This window comes from Colias philodice, chromosome 20, assembly GCF_061535455.1.
Source record: "Colias philodice isolate Cphi_HAF_F1 chromosome 20, ilColPhil1 Martin Lab GWU primary, whole genome shotgun sequence".
Taxonomy (NCBI): domain Eukaryota; kingdom Metazoa; phylum Arthropoda; class Insecta; order Lepidoptera; family Pieridae; genus Colias; species Colias philodice.
The window spans coordinates 8,309,570-8,333,774 of record NC_143105.1 but is presented as its reverse complement, the minus strand read 5'-3'; the positions used below and the strand labels follow the sequence as shown (position 1 = coordinate 8,333,774).

The 24,205-nt window shown below is 33.1% G+C and overlaps 2 protein-coding genes across 2 annotated transcripts; both read left to right on the top strand.

The window, feature by feature from the left end:
* Positions 1 to 33: 33 nt before the first annotated feature.
* Teh3 (tipE homolog 3 phospholipid transfer protein) lies at positions 34 to 2,148 on the top strand. The gene is made up of 2 exons (XM_089707902.1): positions 34 to 138; positions 692 to 2,148. Exon 2 carries the CDS (start codon positions 838 to 840, stop codon positions 2,146 to 2,148), a length of 1,311 nt encoding a protein of 436 aa, XP_089564028.1. The 5' UTR covers positions 34 to 138; positions 692 to 837.
* A 576-nt stretch (positions 2,149 to 2,724) lies between these two features.
* On the top strand, positions 2,725 to 5,253 carry Teh2 (tipE homolog 2 phospholipid transfer protein). The gene is made up of 2 exons (XM_089707903.1): positions 2,725 to 3,491; positions 4,286 to 5,253. The coding sequence occupies exons 1-2, from the start codon at positions 2,725 to 2,727 to the stop codon at positions 4,335 to 4,337; spliced, it is 819 nt and encodes a 272-aa protein (XP_089564029.1). The 3' UTR covers positions 4,338 to 5,253.
* The last annotated feature ends 18,952 nt before the right edge of the window (positions 5,254 to 24,205 follow it).

The window sequence follows — 24,205 nt, the reverse complement described above, 5'->3', positions numbered from 1 at the left end:
ATCGTTTTAAATTGGTAAGAGAGACGTTTGTGTGTGTTAATAAGCACTTAGTGTTGTGTTTTAAGTAAAGAAATAAAGTGGGTTTAGTTGAAAATGTAATACAGGAACGCGCCGGTTAATGTGGAGTTTTTTAAAGCAGTATATAAAGTGAATAGGAAGCTTTAATTAATTTATGTGTTTTGTATAGTGTTCATAATCTCTATTAATAATATATTTAGTGTGCACGTATAAGATTTAATCACTCAGTGTTATTCTCCTTGTTATAAATGAATGTAGAGTATGTATTTTAATTGTTTTTGCTACGCCTGTTCTGTTTTATTTTCTGTTTAGAAACAAATTAATGTCTCAAATATTCAATTATAAGATGTGTAGAATGAATATTTATTGTTATATAACATTAAAATAAAATATTGTTTTTTTATTTACTTTGAATGATGATAATACAAAAGTAGGTAGGGCAGTTTCCTAAAATTGTTATAATAAAACATAACATTCAATTCATACGAATACTACCTACAGAATACATTAAAACATTATATTTTAGAACAATAGGCTCTTTAAAAAACAACAGTAATCAACGTATCTACTTAAACATTTGTTCTAACATTAAAAACTCATATAAATGCAACAATTAAAACAAAAGAAAGTAATTAAGCGACATGACGTTAATAGCACTATATCATAATTGAAGATAGAATTGCGAGCATTGACATCAATTAAAAAATAGCGCACTAGGGTTGGTCTGCACTGCGCTGAATCGATCGGGCCACCGCGCAAGCGCTGTCAGCCTCGCTCACGTCAGTGGCCGCCGGTCGCGAGAGCCAGCAAGTCTCCACCATGCCGAAGACGAAACCTACACCCGTCGAAGACCTCATCATACCCCCGCAGGATCAAAAGATATGCGGGACCATCTGCGTCTGCCAAATGACAGCAGTGCTTAGCTGCGTGGCCATTGTCTACCTTACTGTAGCTATATACATGCCCTATACTAGAGCTATATCATCCGGAATCGACCCAACACCCATCATGTGTACCACAACAAGAGCTGTCAATAAAGAAAACTGTGACTGGGGATCTTGTGGCGAGTGGTGCTTGAGCAAAACATCAGGAGCGTGCATACAGATTTACGTAAACGTAAGGAAAAACGGATCGTCCTTGCTTTTGTCTGAATGTGGCAGCGCTGCAAACAAAACGTGCTACGGTATCGATCAAGAAAATGCAAAGAAGTATCACTGTATACGAGACGAATGTAAAAATTTAACTGGTACATTCAATTGTACTGAAGGAAAGTGTATAAACATAACTGACGCGTTTGAATGTGCGTTCCGGGATACAGATCCACCGTTAAAATGTTCAGGTAGAAGAGGAAAGATCACTTGTATCGACGTGCAAGGATTATATTACTGTAACAGAGGCACTTGTAGAAAAATAAGAACCCCATACAATTGTGATCGACGATGCGTTGACATCCCGACTCGAAACAAAAACGTTATAGTATTAAGTGGTGATCGAGTCTTCTTAGCACGCTGTACGAAGCTTGCTAAAGAAGACGGTGGTGAAATAGTCTGGACGGATTCAGGCGAAGAAGTCATAATGTTGTCATGTCATGCAGTGCACAATGGAAGTTCTGGCGTTGTAGCCGTTGATTGCATAAATGCTGCTTTACTTCCTCGCACAGAAATATCAGATTTGACCAACTTTACTCATTTACAATATTTGTATACTATTAAAGCAACGCCGAATCGTGTGATCGCACCACCTGAAGTCGATCTGACATTAGCCAACGATAGCAAACTAATGATTAATTTAGAAGGATGCGTGAATACTCTTGCTGATGAATGCAAGGATTTCCTCAAGACATATGGACGAGATGGCACTGACCACAATGCTAAGGCTAGATTCCCATGCTTCCACACAGAGAATAATCCAGAAACAGTTGTCGCGAGGTTCGATTTAGAGGCGACTTATCGGCAGTTCATTGTGGCATTGTTGTTGCCTACAGTTTTGGTTGTTGTTTCTTGTATAACCCTAATGTTGTGTCAAAGGACGGTGGAAGTTGGTGATGATGCTAAAATGCGTTTCAAAGTTTGCGGTGCTGGACAAGCCGAGATGCAAATGCATCCGAACGATCCTGTTTCTCCCCTCTGAGATCAGTCACGTGAGCTATTGTTTTATTTAAACATTACATTTATTCGTGTGCATATTCAAACATTAAAAAATAATGACAACTAAGACCCCATGTTAAATATTTACAAAAATATAACACAATCGCTTTAATAATCTCGTGCAAACCATTATTTTATGTCGTTAGAGCTCCTATTAAATATTAACGATTTATGTGTCCTTGGCATCACTGTGTGACGGCATAAAAATAATTCAGTCAGCTTGTTTCAGTCTTGTAATAAGCACGATAGCTTTCGTTTAACTTCGACATCACATTTTTGCGTAATACAAAGGTCTGATATGTTATGTAATGCTAATAAGTTTGAATAATGTGATCAATACGGATTGATATGACGTCATTTTTATGGACCTACTGGTCATGTTATAATTTCCCATGTAACTATTTAACACAAGAAACCAAATCCATAGATAGATTGATTGGAATAATGATTAACTTTTCCTATTTCTCTGTTTCAGGCGTTCCCCTCCTCTGCGAGGGCCCGGCTAGTTCACTAAGAGACGATTAATTGCTTACTGCGCTGCTAAACAAAAGCTCTCCTCATGTCGACTTTAAGTAGATCCCGGGCAACCCTGTCGCCTGCCACCTCCGAGAGATCAACACTTCCCATGGGAGCTACAGCTGAACAAGGGAGCCAAGATTTCACACCTCTAGAGCCGACACGGGAGCAGCTACTTGCACATTTCTTCGAGCGGTTCAAATTCTACACTTCCCTTTGTCTTGGCACATCAGCTATACTCGCCGTATTTGCGTTTCTCTTCCTAATCCCCTTTGTGGTCGAGCCAGCGATCCAAACGATTCTTGCCGAGTTTGCACCAGAAGCCGGAATTTGTAGTGTGTCAAGCCATGTTTATGCAGAAACGTTAACAAATTGTACCTGGGCATCGTGCAGAGAGGGTTGCACCACAACGCACACAAAATGTCACAAAATTCGAGTGAACCTAGCTAGAAGACCATTCTTCGGAAATGAAACGTTACCAATCGAGTGGGATGAGACTAATTTAAAGTTCTTGATCAATCCTGAAGGCTGCGGTTATCCTCCGAAAGTGAATTGCTCAGTATTTGCCAGTGAATATGCGGGATCAAGGTCACCGAAGATTTTCCCTTGCTTTTATAGTATGACGCGACCTGAGTTAGTTGTGGCGAGGTATTCCTGGGAGACGACAATACGAGGATTGATATTGGCTTTGGTTCTGCCGACGACAGTATTTGTGTTCAGTTTAAGTGTCCTCGCCTACTGGCATTGCCACTGTTGTGACAGGGCCTGTAATCGCCGAGTGCACGCTGAATCGTTTGCAAGCAAAGAAGAGTAAGTAGATTATATAACATTCTTTCTTATTAGACGTTATAGATGAATTGAATGATTTTATGTTAACGATGTTTATAGCGTAGTTCTAGAAGTTTCTTATCAGATTGATGTGGTATTACAGGATAAACAAATACCAGTTCAAGGAAGAACCTTCATAGTTTCAGCTATAGATGTTTAGCAACTATTTATTATTTGCAAGTACGTTTATGTTTTGTATTGAGCGGATTTATTTGAGCTCATAGTAATTATGGCCATAAATATTGATTAATCTTTGGTATTCAAATCGTTTACGTTATGAATAAGTAAGCTTTTTGTACATCAATGTTGAAATCAATTTCTTTTATTTAATTTATTCACTACATAACGTAGCTGAGTAATGTATTATGATATGCATCATTCATAGCTTTTTACGTAACATCAGCTTTGAAAAGGCTAGAAATTGATTACTTTTATTGAATGCCATTGTAGAATACTATGCTTTTAATGTATTCAATTAGTTCAATCATTTCTATTTATAGGACTACAGAAAATATCACATTTCTCAAAATTTTTTGGCTGTTTTTTCTTATAATGTTGATGTATAGATAAATTATGCTACTGATTAAATAGGAATTCTAATGAAAAATAATCAATAGGTAATTAAATCTTAGAACATATTGCATATTCTAAGTAAGAAAGAACTTAGATTTTAAGAAACCTTATAAAAAGCTCCAACTTGTTCAGTGAATACAAATAATATGACACTTCTAAAGTTTTTAATGCATAGATTAATCTTGTATCATTTTGAATTACAGCAGCAAGCTCCTCTGCGAACTAGACGATGACCCCAGTGACGACGTGTTCTGACGCCAAGCCACCACCTACCCCCGACGACGGACCTCACCAAGGAACAACGGATATACCCAACTGTAGACCAAATATATCATTAATACATTGTGCCTAAGGCGAAACGAATTTGTCGTACGATTTAAGATTGCTGGATTTATAAAAGTCCATTTATTGGAAATTGATGGTTGCGAGCAATGAAAGTCGAGTAATATATTATAATCTAGTTTCAAAGGGGCTCTTATTTCCTAATGATCTCATATTTTATTCAGTAAAATGTTCGCTTTGTTTATCAAAAGCTTTACGTGGTTCGTGATTCTTTTCTATACTGTAAATAAATGGATATATCTAAAAGAGTGGTCTTCTGAAGTATATGTGGGTTTTGATGTTTTAATCTTTCTCTGTGTATTTGGGAAGTTGTATTAATAGTATCAAATATTTGGCTCATGTTATTTATTGAATCTTTATCTGCATATTATTTGCTATGAATACGGCAGCCAAGCTTCAGCGAGGTTCAAGAATTTTGTGTAACAATTCGTCTCTTTCTAAATTTGAGCTAAGTCGGATAGTCTAAGTAATGTTAATATTCGCTAATGTTTTATTGTTTATAAATAAGTAGATAGTTAAATTCACTTTCAACGCAACAAATTTATAAACTGGGCCAATAAATGATGGCATTTTAAAAGGCTATCATATTGTCTCACTTGCACATTGGTTCTTTATTGCTGATATCGTGTGTATGAAAGAGATAGCTATCCAAAAATTATGTACAAATATAATGTCATCATTTATTGGCCCTGTTTATTTTGTATTTATTTCGTTTGAGTTTGTAAATATTATTTGAGTGTCTGTATTAGATTTTTTAATGTTTCGTATGTACAGAATTCTATATTCTACAAAGGTCGTAAATAGTTTTGTCAAATTACCTAACCTTAAATATGCAAAAATAATAAATGTAATAGTTTCAGAATTTATTTAGAAACATTAACAGTAGTTACATATTTCTGTACCTATAGATAGCTATTTCAAATAGTTCATAGTTATAGCAATGAAAAACTTTTATCTTACGCTGTATTTTCTGATGACATTTTTATACTGCTGTCAAAATTCACGTCTTCTTATCAGCCAAACACGAACGTTTATTCTAACAATTAGTTAAGAAAAATATTTTATGAAACGCTGTTTTTATTTTAATTTATAAGTTACAAAATATACCTACGTTTAATTATGTAATAAAAGAAAAGCACTGTCTAATTTAAATAATCATTTTGTGGTTTTTAAAATATTTCTAATACCTACATATTATTATAATTATTCGTAGGTACATAAGAGATGTCGTTACTGTTAATATTTTTGGAAGTTACGTTAAGTTACTTGCTTAATTTGAAGAATATTGTAAAAATCAAAGGTCACGTGTTTAAGAAAATATTTAAATAATTCTTCTGTAATTAATAGATATAATGGAAATTAAAGCCTTAGCCTTAAATTGTATCTGCCATTGTGTGATATTAATGCTTATATGCAAATTATCAATATAATAAAGTTTTATTTAAAGAATTAAAATCTCAATCTATTTATTAGGTTTCTAAGGTTATAAAGTAATATTACGTTTTGTCTATAAATATGTATAAAAGATTCCATATTAAATAATAAAAATGCGTGAAAATTGTAATAATAACGTAAATATTACATTTAGCTTTCTTTTTAAATTGTAGTTGTTTTTTCATGTGATTTTAAGTATTTTATGACGGCTTTAAACATGAAATATCAAAAACAAGTAAGTGATCGCGTTTTAAAACCGTTTTAATCTTGAATTGAAATATAAGTACATTAACGTTTGCATATGACGTGTATAATTACGTACCTTTATGATTATGTTAATTAAATAAATGTATTAGGTATAATAGATATAGCGGTTATAGAAACGCATATGGGATATATGGGATATAGGGATGTTACTGAGAAGAGTCTAACGGTGCATATTTTAGATCAAACGAACATAGAGCTAGAGCTAGACCATTCTTTCGTGATCTCGAAACTCGTATTCAGTGTTATTCAGTACTAGCGGTCCGCCCCGGCTTCGCCCGTGGTACATATATATATATGTTTTCTCTACGTAAGAACCATCCTGGTACTTCAAGGAATATAATAAAAAAAGAATTATCGAAATCGGTCCACCCGTTCTCGAGTTATGCGCTTACCAACACATTTTGCGATTCATTTTTATATATAAGATTAGAACATTGCATAGAATCGAACGCACTTAGAACAACGACAGAATTATTTATGCCTGTTTACACTAAAATAATTTGACATAGTGCAAGTGGGGTTAGAATGAGCATTCGCTCGTTTGATGTAAATGCACCGTTACAAGATTTTCTGATTTATTTCTAATTGTATTGTTACTATTTATTTTCTGATTGCAATAGCAATACTCACTCTATATACTTTATAAACTAGCTTCCCGCCTGCGGCTTCGATCTACTTTCAAGTTACTGCGTAATAGCCGTTTCTTATACCAAATGTTATTCGCATTTTCATTCCATTTATGTTATTTTGTCATAATTTTATAATAATACTAGCGGTCCGCCCCGGCTTCGCCCGTGGTACATATTTACGTTTTCTCTACATAAAAACCATCCTCGTACTTCAAGGAATATAATAAAAAAAGAATTATCGAAATCGGTTCAGCCGTTCTCGAGTTATGCGCTTACCAACACATTTTGCGATTCATTTTTATATATAAGATTATGTGTTATTTCTGTAAAATTTAATCTTAATATTCAAAGTTGTATAGACGTAAGAAAGAATGACAGACAGCCTTTTGCATTTATAATATTAAAGCCAGAATTGTTATAATATTATACAAAAAAAAAATCTGGGGTTTCAGGGGGTTCAACGCGAAGTTAAAAAATAATCATTGCAAATTTATGAAATTGTTGTACAAATATATTGAATAAACATGATATTTAAAAATGTTTCTAAGAAAATTGTATCTATCAGTATTAAAATGCTATTTTAGATTATAAAAATCTAAATGTTATCGTTTCAATTATCACGCAATTGTTAAAATTATGTAAATATCATTTAAATGTCGCTATGTAATGTAAATATATTTAATATTCTCCGATATTAACTATTACTAATTATTTATGTAGTTTTAATGCATGTAAGCATGACACAAAGTGTTACGACAAATAAATGCAAAGCTTTCTTATTTTTGTTTGACTAAAGTTTATTTTATGACTTACTAGCTTTCCGCCCGCGGCTTCGCCCGCTCAGTCAAAGAAAAACCCGCATAGTTCCCGTTCCCGTGGGATTTCCGGGATTGCTTCATTTTCCCGGGATAAAAAGTAGCCTATGTCCTTTCTCGGGTATCAAAATATCTCCATACCAAATTTCATGAAAATTGGTTCAGTAGTTTAGGCGTGATTGAGTAACAGACAGTCAGACAGAGTTACTTTCGCATTTATAATATTAAGTATGGATACTGGATAGGCCATTGAAAGTTTACATTGAAGGTTTTAGAGGACGCATTTTGCCGCTCTTGTTCCGCCATCTTGAAAAAAGGGTTTTCTGAGCTATCAAATGTTACATTTTATTAGACTTTATAGACATTAACCAATAAAAATATAGGAAAAATATGAAGTAACCAAATAAGAAACTCTGTCAACGTCCAAGGTCATTTAAAAAGGCAGAATTTTGGAGTTTTTTTATTGGTGCGTTGAGATTTATGACACACCTACAGAGCCGATCACGATAATTTTAAAAGCCTGTCTTTTTAAATAATATGACATAATTTTGGAACGAAGTTCCTTATTTATGACGATACATGCTGCAAGGTTGGCATTGATCGAATGTGTACCTACTGAATTGGATTAAAGCCAAAATAATATTAAATAATGAGATTTAACCACCACTGCCCTGGTTTAATAATAATTAATAATTTAATAATCAATCAGTGCTGATTTTACACCACTACACAACTTATTTTAATATGGAAAATAATAATGTAAGTACTTATAAAATAAAAGAAGTACTAGCAAATAAAAAAAAAATGGCCAATCGTATTTTCAGACTAATAAACTGTGGACGATTGAGTTATTAGGAACTATGATCGCATGCCAAACTGCCAATTTCGAGATATCAGGTAACTACCTGGTTTCACCCGTATTGCTCCGCTCCTGTTGGTCTTAGCGTGATGATATATAGCATATAGCTTTACTCGATAAATGGGCTATCTAACAACGAAAGAATTGTTCAAATCGGACCAGTAGTTCACGAGATTAGCGCGTTCAAACAAACTTTTCAGCTTTATAATATTAGTATAGATGAAGGTAGTAGGTACCTACATTTTCTTTATTCCAACCGCAAAAGACTGACATGCTGATAGAATCTGTGTTTCTGACGACTACAATATATGGGTCTTCAAGTGTAGATTGAACGGGTACGGTGAGCTTTAAGGGAAGCTGGTTCCATGATACATCTTAGCTTATCATCAGATTGTGGTCAAGCGCTTTACTATCGACAGTAAAAATAATATTTACCTCAGATCCTCAGATCCAGTCCCAGTTGATTCAGACGTATTATGAGACAATAATCGCTAAGAATAAGTTGGCCAGATAATTACTTGTATACGTAGTATATTATTATTAGTCTGTGCTTATATCTACCGTATTGCTTTGAAGACGCTTTAAAGCTCGTTATTCTGATGCTTCTCTTTTTATGGATATCAATAGATAATATAGAATACTTAGGATCAAAGTATGATAAAAAGCAGATCCTGTTGCACTCGATAATCTACATGGCATATATTATTATAAGTAAAAAGGATTGATTCTAATTGTGTATTGGACAAGAGATAAAATCTAAAACTAGGGAACTGATATTGAAAATTCTTGCACACATCTATTTACATATTATACAATACATCTACTTCTATGATTAATTAATGTCCTACGCTTAATTTTATTTTATATTTAACCGTAATAAACAGCTTAAGCCTACTTGAAATAAGTTCAATGAGATATATTTCGATCTGATTTATCCGCTTATCTTCCATGTTCAAATAATTATTGCTTATAAAGAGTCTCTTCATTTTTCTAACAAATACTCGCAACACGAAAGACGACCTTATCTATATTTAAAACTCAAAGGTGACTGATATAGTGATCTATCAACGCACAGCCCAAACCACTGAACGTATCAGGCTGAAATTTGGCGTGCAGGTAGATGTCATAACGTAGGCATCCCTTAAGAAAGGATTTTAGAAAATTCATACCATGAAAATTTATCTTTTCCACGCAAGCGAAGCTGCGGGCAACAGCTAGTAGCGTAATAAATGTCTAAAGATTATAGCACTGCACTCACGTATTATACTCATTATAAAATATGCTACAAAAGTTAATTATATTTCTTCTATTTCCTAATAATAATGCTGTAAATAATACGGCAATGCAGTAAACCGTGTCACGTGAGGTTGTTCAACCCTTTTAAATATTGAAAAGTTAATGACATTTTTAAAGCCTAGCGGAGCGAAGAGCGGCTATAAAACCTTTTTCATTGTATATATGTTCGCTGTAATTCAAGCAAAAAGAAAACTGATGTAAATGCAAATATGCGAGAGCATTGGAAGTTTACGAAACACTTTTATTATAAAAAAGCACAATATATCTGTATCTCGTTTTACTCGCAGTGTTCCGCTCCTTTTGGTCTATGATGATATGTAGCTTTCCTCAATAAATGGGCTAACTAACACTGAAATAATTTTTCAAATCGCACAAGTAGTTCCTGAGATTAGCGCGGTCAAGCAAACAAATAAACTCTTCAGATTTATAATATTAGGATTTAGGTTTAGGAATAAAGTGGTCAATAAGACCTAAATATTTAACAAAAAGCCGTATTTCATTGGGTCTATGATTTCTTAGCTCTTTACATAAATAATAACCATTAATCATACATATTTTTCTTTTTTATAGATTTTTCAAAATAACCATTAATTAGACAATTTTGTTTCAGAAATCGTTTCGCTTATGAACATGATAGCGCCCTAAAATAACTTAGGTAGTATTTAATTTTTTATCGATCTCTAGTTTAATGACGTTAGTTCAGGAAATAAAATCAATTCTGATGTGAAGTTACATTTACAGGGTTTAAGCTTAAAATAATTAATGTTAAGTATATTTTCTATTTGTATATGTCGTGGTCATATCGTAGATTTGCTCATTTCATGATATGATCGATCATTTCGTGAAATGGTCGCATTTCATGAAATGCTCGAATGTCTATTGGCCACATCATGATGTGGTTTGGGCAGATCAATGATAAGAAATCGTTTCTCGATATGGCCCACTAAACGCGCGGTTTTTTCATGAAATGATCAAAATTATTTGATCATATCGTAAAATAGTTACATTAATTATTGGTAGAGGCGCTGCAAGCGCTGTGTTTATGTGATAAGATGGCGGCCGCCGCGCTGGCGAAAATTTAATTATTCTCAGTTTAAAACTTCATAGTTCATTTTATTACAATATGAAGAAAGTCATAGCAAATAATTTACGACGAAGAGGTTCGAGTACTATGGAAAATGCGGATATCTTATATTGAGGAAAAAATGCGTCTAAAATCGTTTACATAAATATATTTATATATCCTATGTTATTATAATTGTTCCTTTTTTAAAAAGCGATTCGCTTCTGGCACTCGCCGGCCGCTACCGCGGCACGCTCGCTTTGCTCGCTCGGCTCGTGCGTTCTTTATTAAAGTCTAACCTAACCTAACCTAAATGTTTTCTATTGCAAAAACCATTCGCTTCTGGCATTCGCCGGCCACTGCCGTGGCACTAACTTATATGACAATAAACAAGTTCTAAAAATATTCAGAATTTTTTAATGTTTTATGGACTTTATATATTTTATACGATCTGGCCAAATGTGGATGACCATATCGTGAAACGTTGACGATTTAACGATCTGACCAAACCATGTTGGCCATTTCATGAAATGCGACCATTTCGTGAAATGGCCACTCATATCATGAAATGATCAAATCTACGATATGACCACGACATATACATAATATGTACGCCATTCGTACATTTTCTTTTTCTTATTTTATGTTTTTCTGTTTCTTTTAATAAATAAATATTGTTTAAACATTTAATGTTAGGTATTTACTTAACGTTTATTTGATTATAGGTTTACACTTTACTAGTATTCCGCCCTCGGCTTCGCCTACGTAGCTCCTACTCGCGTGCGATTTTCAAAATAAAAGTTATTCTATTCTCTTCGCTGGTCTCAAGCTATTTCTGTACTAAATTTCATGCAAAATCGATTCATTGGTTAAGAAGTAAAGTAGAGACAGTCTGTCTTTCTCTACAGATAGAGTTATTTTCTACTAGCAGAAAAATTTAAATCTATAATTTTATGTGTCCGTCAATAAAATTGACGGAATTTCATACAACCTTGCGCCCCCTATATAATTTGTTGTTTATTATTTTGAAAATATTATAAATAATGAAATAAGATATAATGAGTTTTACGTTGTTGCTTAATTTCATAATACGTATTAGTTATATGTACAAGGACCATTATCCATTACTACCTAGGACAAAACAAACTCACATGAAATAAAAAAAAAAACATACTACACCTAACAAAAACATTTTAAAGAACACTGGCTTTCATATTTAAGAATAAAAACAAATAGCTGAGAATAAAGAACGCTCCAATTACGATTTTCAGTGTCTCGTCTCAAAGAGAAAGCTCTAATGTCTAAGATCTAGACAGATATAGGTCATAGCTGTGCCGTGATTAGCGTTTGTTCTCAATGCTGGAATAAGTTACTATGTTATAGGAACTATTGTTGTAGTAAAACTAGCTAAGCATGCTAGAAAAATGTTGTTCTGCCTTCACTCACTTAGGGGTATGAAAAATAGATGTTAGATGGCACACAAAATTTCATAAAAATCGGTCCACACGTTTCAGAGGAGAATGTTATCTAACATTGTGACACGAGAATTTTATAGAATAAATAAATAAATATAAAAAGATGTACACACTACACAGGGTGCAATCGTTAAGTATGCACAGGCGAATTCCGTAAAAACTTTAAACTGATATTGAAAGTACTATACCTAAAAAGTAAAATGACAACAATAACTTTTTCTAAATAAAACGAGAAATATCCAAAAAAATTGAACAAATAAATATTTGAGTTTTGAGTTTGATAATAATATAAGGAGAAAACCAAACAATACCTTAATAAATAATATAACATTATTTGTATAATTTGTTATGTGACTGCTACATTCAGTCTGCAATAATTAGACTGTTTAAACTGTGTTAGAGCTTTTAAGCTGATTATTACTGAACGTAGAGTTTAACTGTGATTCATTTAGAAATGTCAATAATATTATGTATTTAATTTCCGCATCTAAATTGTTTGAAACTTATGTAAACGCGATAATGTAAAAAATATAATGTAGATCTGAAAGAATATATTTTTTTGTATGTATAAACGCAATCTGTTCTAGGAGAGCATTCAGCACTTGGTTATGAATGTATTGAGACATGCAGGGCGGGCGATTTAGTAGTTTCTAACTAATAAAAATAAGTCTATTCTTCACAAGTGGGCTTTCAATATTAGTTTACAGTGTTAATGATTAATTTTTTTCTGTCGTTCTGCATATATTATTATAGGTAGAATCACAACTATTGTAGTTAACAGGCTAGGTATGTGTTTAAATAAAGGATAAAAAAATATTTATCTATTTTTACCTATTAAAACTTTATGATAGGTAAAAATGTTTGTTTGACTTTTAAATACGAATTAAATTGAGTGTTGGAAATTATGAAATATTCAGGCCAGCAGTTAAGGGTTAGTACTTAGTACTATTAGCGCCCTCTATTGCCTAACATTTGATTTACAATCATATTATTATTATATAGGCAATTATTAATTCGTTATATTGCTCTTTATTAAAAGGTTGTAAACATTAAATTGCTTCGTTAACTTTCATAATGTTTGATCCATATTTGGCAAATTTTCTAGAAAAATCTGGCAAAAACATTTGGAACGTTAAACTCCATGGAAGGTTTTTCAATTCACCTGGCGTTAGGCCAAATGTGATATCCGGCAGTTTCGATTTCAAGCCCCAATAGCGGCTTAACACCTTAGTGCTAAAAATCGAATTATTCTAAATTGCGCAAAGCATGAAAACGCTTCCAGTTCGAGAGGCTAAAGTTCATAATCGTTTAATCAAAGAAGACGAACGTCATGACATTCGTCGTACGTTTCCCTTTAAATATGCGGGGGAAACTAATCCAAAACACACTAAGTGTTAGATATGTAAAGCAAGAAAGACTGTCTGCCGCCACACAGTCGAGCACACGACACGGCTTTATCGATTCGCCGTACCGACGCGCGCACTCAAATAAAACGATGTTTTTAAATGGAATAATACATTTTTAAATTTAAATCACCAATAAAATGGAATTCGAATTGAATGTACAATTCCTTTTTTGAATAATTTTTGCGTTCCATTTTTTTAATTTCGAAAATTGATTCCTTCAAATTCGATCTGTTCAAATTTCGAATTCTGTGTTTAAATTTTGGAAAAATTTAAAATTCGAATTTTGAATGTTATTAGCTAAAGTTAATTCTTTGTTTTTTAATAGCTTAAAATTGTACGTAGCTTTCTAGTGCCAATACGGTTACGATAAAGCCTGCGCCCAGTTGTAACCGACCCGCGGACTCGTGCCGACGTCTGCGTGTCGTAGACGTCAAAAATAGAACAATATAGATTTTTATTTTCCACAAAGGACAATGGTTTAGTGTTCACGATTAGTGTATAGTTTATTAAGAAGTTTTCAATCCGAGTGTTTTTGGTAAAGTGCGTATATCGTGTCTGTTTTATAAAGGCTATCAAATTTGACCCTACACGTATTTGTATTGACCATATATTTGTATAAGAATACATTCTAATGTATGAAAGTCGACGTTTGTATAATCACGTCTGCAATATGTCAAATTACGTGAAAGGTCCGCTACAGCTACGGTCTGGCATGTCTGTTCGTTTATTTATCCTTGGTATATCTTTACGAGGTTAAACGTAATGACTCCTTGGGATTTACTACAATAGTTATTAACATAAATAGTTTATCAACCTAATTTATTAATTATATTAATGTATTGGAACTAACAATTATTTGACAATGTATGCCAAGGATACACGGATATTTTTTCAGCCAAAAATGTTCAGTGCATAATAATATGGAGCTGTCATTTATATAAGAAAATCCTGTTCCTTACGGACAATTTAGTTTAAGCACAGTTGCAGTACCTACATGCCTAATTTACGACAAAATTCAATTGTCTATAAGGAAGACGAATATTTGTGAGTTACGTTAATAACGGTCACAAGGTTCCTTAAATTCATTCAGTTATTTAACGTCTTTATAAGGAAATATTACATTTCAGGACGATAAATTTTATAATGGGTTACTAATGTTGTAGATGGTTGTAATACTACGTTTTATGTGGTTTTATTGTCAGGATAATATCTACGTAATTCAGAAAAATTGTCACTATTAAGTTTACAATGTTACATAATATTGATCACATAACCAGGTTAAAACATAAATCATGAACCTACCAGCTAGAACAAATATTAAATAAGATTTTCATTACTTATACCTATAATACATAAAAATACTCTACATTTTCCAAAAATATACATTTCAGTATAAAAAGTATAGATAATTTAATATACCTATGCAATATTATATTTCGATACTAAACTTTATATACTAGCTGACTATACTATAGAATTGGTCACCACTCTAGACAGTAGTTAAACCTATTGTCTAATCAAGCATACAGGAGGAGGACATAGGACAAGCGAGCAAAGGAGACAATGTTTTTGAAGTGAAACTTCTTGAGGCGCTTTGAGAGTAAAATTTCAAAAAGTTCTCATCAAAATCCGTTGCGTAGTTTTACAAATTTAAGCATACATTCTAATATATCATTCTAATATACCAGCTTTATATTCAGGTTATACCTATCTGTATTCAGAAATTCATCCGCTTTGCTACAGTACTTTTTACGTAATCAATCAATTTACAAACACAGAAACAATACTCTTTATTACTTGTATTCGTAGTCAATAAACATGTTATGTAAATCTATATTTTATATAGGTAATATCAATAAATCTTTTACGACACAACAATTGAACTCTTGCCAATTCAATCAAAAAACAAAAGCAAATCTATACATCTGTCAGAAATCCTTCAATAAATAATGTAAGTACGTAACAAACAAATAGTATAAATAGTTTAGTTTCAATATTGCTTACCAGTTTTGCTTTTATACGACTAGATGGCGTTCTATGAAACCTAGGCATTTTCATTCAATATTTTGTAGGCTCTGAACTTAATTTGTTCGAGGAATCACTTCATAGTTTAAAACAAAGTCGCTTTCTTTGTCCGTATGTATGCTTAAATTTGTAAAACTACGCAACGGATTTTGATGAGAACTTTTTGAAATTTTACTCTCAAAGCGCCTCAAGAAGTTTCACTTCAAAATTATTGTCTCCTTTGCTCGCTTGTCCTATGTCCTCCTCCTGTATGCTTGATTAGACAATAGGTTTAACTACTGTCTAGAGTGGTGACCAATTCCTACAATTATTGTTCTCAAACTTGGCTTCTATATGAATTACCCATTGGCAATGACCCATCAATAAACTGACCGCACCTAACATTGCTTAACCTTCGGATTATTAAATCGTGCGACAGTATTAGTTAATTAAGCATATTTGAAATAAGTAGTATAAGCTCAATAAATTTTGTAGAAATCAGTATTGAAAATAGCATTTTATTCCTATAATCAATAACCTATTTATTGCTGTAGTGACAGATAAATACACAAAGGTCAGGGGTTCGACCCAAGCCCCTTATCATTTATGTAGTTGTAACTTTAATATTAGAAGAGTATATTTTTACGTTGACTGTTTTTTTATAACTATTTAAATATTCAATAGTTGTAAAAAAACAATTCGCTTTCTTAATCCAATCTTTTTTTTACATTTCACATGAATACGGACACACACACAAACACAAGTAGGTACCTCTTAGATTTTGTTTCACTTCTAATTGTATTTTATCTCTTGTTTATAAAAAATGTTGCATGTTTACATATTATATCAAAAACTAATGAAATATTATATTATATCAATTGCTTTTAATGGAATAAATTTTTATAAAATAGCTCTACAATAGCTGTACAATATTTTTTTAAAACTGAAAAATATGTAATTTTCAATCCCTTGATCTAGAAGTAAAATATAATAGTATGGTAAAAACTTAACCCTTAATTGTATATATTTTAATTAACCATAAGCTTGTTACATAAATTAAAATTAAAAATCTGTAACTAAAATTCAATTTTGTTACTGTCTTTTCATTATATTAGGGCCGCATTCTATCATAATTCATACAAAAATAATTGTTCCTTCAGACGGAACTCAAGAACGAGTCCTTTAAGGGTATTTGCTAAATAATATACAGAAAGAAACATAAGCAAGGCACTTTTGTCGCAAAAATAAATTTTGCAGAGGGTGAAATAGGAGATAGTAATTTATAACGGGAACGGTTGTCGTTCGTTTTCTGTAGCTGGGAAAGCTTTATAATATTAAATACTAGCTTTCCGCCCGCGGCTTGGCCCGCGTTTTCAAAGAAAAACCCGCATAGTACCCGTTCCAGTGGGAATTCTGGGATAAAACCTATCCCATGTGTTAATTCAAGTTACCTTATATCTGTGTGCTAAATATCATTGTAATCGGTTCAGTAGTATTTGCGTGAAAGAAAAACATACATACATACACATACATCCATCCTCACAAACTTTTGCATTGCATTTATAATACTATTAGTAGGATAGGATAGGATAGGATCATAACAGATAAATATCAGATTTATATAGGAAATATAACACGTCATTTCTGTCTTAAAAGTATATTAAAACAAAGTGTTTTACTACTTGCAAATTACAGTCTAATTTTATCACACATTATCTTTTCAATTGCTTTGTAATTGTGCTATACAAATTATTTATCTCTACATAAAGACGTCGTTAATTCTCACATAAATTTAGGAGTCTTTTAGTAATAAATCTATACTAATATTGTAAAGCTGAAGAGTTTGTTTGTTTGTTTGTTTAAACGCGCTAATCTCAGGAACTACTGGTCCGATTTGAAAAATTATTTCGGTGTTAGATAGCCCATTTTTCCAGGAAGGCTATAGGCTATATATCATCACGCTTAGACCAACAGGAGCGGAGCAATGCGGGTGAAACAGCGGGGAACAGCTAGTCTGTTATGAAAAGATATGCCACAGTGTTTAGACGCGAACAAGAGCTCGTCGCATTACTTATTTTTATTTCTGTCAGAAAAATGCTACTATAAAAGAAAATAAAACAATAAAAAACAGAGGCAGGGTCGGGGCGTGGGTTTAGTATAATAAACATTGTATAAACAGCTTCACACAAAGTCAATCACTTTTCATCCATATACATAGCTATAGTTTCATATAATCATAGTGCCTACAAAGTATTAATTTTCTTTGTGGAGCTTAGTTATTTTGCGAACTCGACCAGCAATGATTAATTAAATAGTCTTGTTACAATCAATGTTTGACGTCATCTTATTGTTACGTAAGGGAAGACGTATAAGGTTAGATACTATTTACATGCAAAGGGAAGCCCTTTTAATGGACGAAACAGAAGGTGTTTAAGATTGAAGTTGTAAGCCGATTTGTTGAGCTTTATGATGTTGTAGCTTCTGATTGGATTAGGCTTGATCTAAATCAGTTTTGTGTTGTTGAAATATCTGTAATATAAGTCAGTTTATACTTTTGTGTACATCTTTTAAACTGACATTATTGTCTGCCTTCTCAAGATAGTGATCGAAATTATTGTTTTCTTCTATTTACGTTATTTATTAAGAGCTTCTATAACGTAATTAACACCATGATACATTATTTTAAAGAATATACTTACAATTAGATCCCTAGATTTTTTTAAATTTTAAAATTACAACATTACAACTGCCTACTGCCGACGGTCCCGGGTTCGATCCCCGGTCAGGGCAAATATTTGTGTGATGAACTCAATTATTTGTTCTTGGGTCTGGGTGTTATTATCTATATATATATGTATTTATTAAATATTATATTTATCGTCGCCTAGTACCCACAACACAAGCCTTAATTGAGCTTACTGTGGGAGTAGGTCGATTTGTGTAATAATGTCCTATAATATTTATTTATTTATTTATTTTAGATTATATGTCATTTTCTAATAGGTAACTATTAGATAATTTCAAAATTTAAACCTTAGTTAAAGCACCTTTCTGCCGCACTTAAACACTAGATTTACTTTATTTTTTCCAATATTACCTGATAACAATAGATGAGCAAACATAATATTAGTCTAAGACTTACCTCATCATGTTAATCACCAACCATACTATATTCAACATAAGAACTGCGTTTATAAATGGCTCTATGTATGCTCTACCAAGCAGCTTAACTTCAGAGCTTCAAAGGTAAGCAGTAAAAATAACACAGATGTTCCTTACTGATAATTATTGAAATTAGTATTTTTAAGCCAGCGCAGGTCAAATTGCATAAACAGGCAGTAAATTTTCTTGACCTACTCAACAAGGAATTTATATTTTCTAATTAGTAAGCAGTTCTTTTTATTCAGGCCGCTTGTTTCTACTACGTATGGATTTACTCGAGGAAAAAATAGCCTTTGTTATAAAGAATTTTACAATTCACTTATTCTAACGTTTTATAATAATATTATTGACAAAAAAATATGATTAATTGATTTTGAAACGTTCTAATCTTATATATAAAATTCTCGTGTCACAATGTTAGTCTGCATACTCCTCCGAAACGGGTGGACCGATTCTCATGAAATTTTCTGTGCATATCGAGTAAGTCTGAGAATCGGCCAACATCTATTTTTCATATGTACCACGGGCGAAGCCGGGGCGGGCCGCTAGTAATAAATAATTACTCCTTATTTTTAATCTCCATTCATTTACAACCATTGATTTACTCTCGTCTAAAGTTTTTAAAACGTTTAATGTTCAACTTTTCAAAAAAATTGTTACCTATATGCATTTTAGACGCGTTAGGCAAACATACATTTTAGTATTGCCTCTTTAGATTCAACTTATCAAATACCTAAACCACATAATAATTAACATAACAAAGTATAGTAAGTAGCCTACACAGTACATTCCAGCAGATCGTATTTTCATTTAAAAACCCTGCATAAAGCCCAATTAAAAAAATTACCACATGCAATTTTCTGTTTTTAAATTCGTGCATTTCGCATACAATTAAAGTTTCGCTTTAAGCACTAGGTACTCAATTTGACAAACACGCACTGTTCCCTCGACCTCCTTGCCCTACTGCGCACTAGGGTTATACTGTGGTTATACATAGTAACCGTTTCCAACCAAGGTCGTGGCTAAATGCGGTTAACTCTATTAAACTTTCTTTGTGAGAATTGTTGATAATACAGTAAGAATCATAATAGTATCGAATATTTTGTGTTGTATTCATTGGTATTATTGTTCGTAGAGCTTCATTGAGTTTTCGCTTTGGTAGCTAGAAATTAGCGTAAAGCAGTCTTGTTTATACTAGGTATCTTAAATATTGCATGATATTATTTAATCTTTCTTCAAATCCAAATGTCTATTGCCATACTTGATAAAAACTTAAGAAGCTTAATGTGAACTACGAAAACATAATACATCACATGCATATTTTTGCTATAAGTGGAATACAATATTTTAACACTGCCAATTACTTTAATGATATTTTTCTTTAAAAGACCTTTACACCGTTCATGTTTAAACAAAAGCAATCACAATTGGCGACAGTAATATTTACACAAAAAAATGTGTACGTGTACTAGTGTACACTTTACTATTTATGCAACTTTACAGAAATACATACACGCGTGATTCGACGTATTTCTGTAAAGTTGCATATATGCTATATGATGCTGCTGCTATATGATTCGACGTATTTCTGTAAAGTTGCATTACAGAAATATGTCAAATCACGCGTGGTAGGGATAAGAAAAAGATGGCGCGTAACGGAAAAATGTAACGCGTAACGAAAAAATGTTACACTAAATTTTTTTCCAACCCCGATAAAGAAGTTTCACTTCAAAAAATAGAGCTTGTTATTTTTTAAAACAATTTAACCTAAATAATCCCCTATATAAAGGTAACCTCATCAACACTAAAACAGGATACTTACTCCCAAGAAAATATAACAAAAGTTCTCTCAATAATGAAACTACAAGATATCTTATTTATAGACCACGTCACTCCACCTTGCTTCCGACCTGATTGCTTCAACGAGAATAGCCACGCTACGTAGCTGTATGTATCGAGTTTATGTACCGTAAATCATTTTATGCAATAACTAGCTGTGCCCTGCGGTTTTACCCGCAGTGCTCCACTCCTGTTGGTCTTAGCGTGATGATATATAGCCTATAGCCTTCCTCGATAAATGGGCTATCTAACACCGAAATAATTTTTCAAATCGGACCAGTAGTTCCTGAGATTAGCGCGTTCAAACAAACAAACAAACTGTTCAGCTTTATAATATTAGTATAGATATAATTTAATAGATAACTAGCTAGAGCGGCTTCGCAAACTTTGTCTAAGGCGCGGGACATATACAAGCGGCGCGGCGCGCATCGGGCGCACCGCGGGCGCACTGCCGGCGCGCCTCGGGCGCGCTGTTGGCGTCCGAAAATGATATTTATATAGAGTGGTTAAATGCATTTTCTTCATGCATAATTTAGTAAAATTATGTTTTTTGTGCTAAAAGAGATTAACATTAATTTGAAAGTAACGATTTTGTTTTGATAATTCCTTGTAAGTAAATAGCGAGGATAACCCCACGATTGCAAATATATCTTTGTTGGAAATGTTGGAATTTACTTGGAAAATTCTATAGTACTTTTAAAGTAATTTTAAAGTAGTACTGGTGTAATGATGGAAGAAAAGAAGGTTAAAATAACACAAAATTTATATTGTACTAGCGGTCCGCCCCGGCTTCGCCCGTGGTACATATTTCGCAATAAAAGGTAGCCTATGTTCTTTCTCAGGGTCTAAAGATTATCTGTGCCAAATTTCATCAAAATCGGTCCAGTACCTAGTTTATGCGTGAAAACCATACATACATACATACATACATACATACATACATACATACATACATACATACATACATACAAACCTTTCCTCTTTATAATATTAGTATAGATAAAATATGGTTTTCAAACACAGGTTTACATTTAAACCATATAAATCTTATCATTAAAATCTCAGTTCAAAAGTATTTACAGTACTGATCATTCCACAATAGTATTACAATTACAAATAAATAAAAAACACAATCAAAATCAGGATTATCTTTATTTCTGACATTGTAAATACATGGGAACTTTCATTATGCTCTTCTTCATTTTCACTTTCCCTACTGCCATCACCTGTGTAAATCATTTCATCGATTAATTCAATTCACATTTAAAAACAAAACGAAGAAGGGTATGTAATAGCAGCTCTATATAATTCCACACAGAGAGAACACATTTTTGACTGACAGGCTACCGTCTCCTACCACCCGATTTGTTTTTGATTGTGTATGACCGTGAATTGACCTCTATTTGGATGCGATGGGGGAAGCGCGCCTGCGGTACGCCTGCGGTACGCCCGCGGCGCAACCGTGGCGTGCCGCCTCGACGCCTGTCCAAAATTCTTTCATACAAAATGTATAAGAAGGACGTGGTGCAAAACAGATTCAAGAGGTGCGCTTATGGCACGCCCGCGCCCGCGCCGCTTGTGTTTGACCCGCGCCTTAAAGATCAAAGCATTCATAGGAATGGAGAGACAGTTATAGCGAATTTGTTTAAATACTACTATAGCTTCCGCCCACGACTTTGTACGTGCATCCCCATTTTTCCCCGTTCCCGCAAGAATTTGGGGAAATCCTTTCTTAGCGGATGCCTACGTCCTAACATCTACCTGCATGCCAAATTTCAGCCCGATACGTCCAGTGGTTTGGGCTGTGCTTTGATAGATCACTATATCAGTCACCTTTGAGTTTTATATACATATATATAGATGTAGTGATAAGCTGGAAGTTGGAACCCGCGGTTCCGCTTGCGTGATATCCCAATAAAAAATATTATATGCTAATCCAGACAACAACCTATTTCTGTACCAAATTTTATACAGATCCGACCAGCTGTTTTTGCGTTAAAGCGCAGCAAACATACTATAGATTCTTACAAACTTTTGCGATAATATTGTAGGAGTCAACATATTTGGGTATCATTTATTGGTTTCTAGCGACCCGCCCCGCTTTGCGGCTGCAATGCTGATGTATTACGTATAAACCTTCCTCTTGAACCACTCTATCTATTATCTCTATCTATTAAAAAATCGCATCAAAATTCGTTGCGTAGTTTTCGACAGATCGCATACAGTAGGACAGACGGCGGATATCCGCTTTGTTTTATACGATGTACGTTTTTTTGTTTGTTATATTTGAAGATTTTGTAGAGACGTTTAAGTGTATGAGATCGATGATATTATGAAGTGGCAAACAATTCAAAAGGGCCATTAGCACTGAAGTTGTTATTCATAAGAAGGGCGATTAAATCCCCTTGAAAAGAAAAGCTTTTCAAGCCTTCTTCAAGCAGATCAAAATGTTTGTATCGATTTCTCTCTACAAAACTTGTTCTATTCATTTTATTTATAATTAGATCAAAAGTTGAATTTTTCTTTTTCGTTGTTTGACAGATTCTTTGTTATTCTTTTCTAACGTCGAAATTTAACTCCAGAAGAATAGTTTTATTGGTTGTTCCATTTCTAACTATTTTATACAAAGGCTTTAGGTTTTATATAAAGCAGGTTCTTATTTATTTATTTATTTATACTCTTTATTGTGCTGCCAAAATACATAAAATACAAAAAAAACTTATTCTCAAAGAAAAACAGCACAGAAGGCGGCCTTATCACTTAAGAGTGATCTCTTCCAGGCAGGTTCTTATTAAATTAGACTTGAGCTGTTATATTCAGTCGGTTTTGAAAACTAAATATAAACCATTTATGAATTTATGTATTTATTCCTCTATTGTACCAAAGATTGTCTGGAAGAAATCGCTCTAAGCGATAAGACCGCCAATTGTACTTAGTGTAAGTTATATTTAAGTGTTTGTATTTCTTGTTTTGTTACCTTTAAGTGCAATAAAGTAAGTATTTATAAATAAATAAATAAAAATATAAACACTTTGATCATTAATCACAAAGTCAATAAATGATCGAAGTGTAAATATGTTTATCCATTCTTACTTTGCAGAATTACCATAGAAGCCATTAATACTAAGGACATTACTTACTTCCATTTTATCTTTTATTTTCTGTTTTGCATATTAAACCAATATTATGTTAACTTATCTAACTGTTGCTGTTTAAATTATAGCCAATTTATTGTTACACATTACTGACAAAAAGTAAAAAGATTTGTTCACTACAAAAACACCTTTACGTAAATATCTATTTGAATTTTTTTCTACATTACCTTTAATTATGTTAAGTACATATTCATTACTAGCTGCTCCGCGCGGTTTCACCCCCGTGGCTCCACTCCTGTTGCCCGTAGCGTGATGAAATATAGCCTATAACCTTCCTCGATAAATGGGCTATCTAACACCGAAAGAATTTTTCAAATCGGACCAGTAGTTCCCGAGATTATAGTGCGTTCAAACAAACAAACTCTTCATCTTTATAA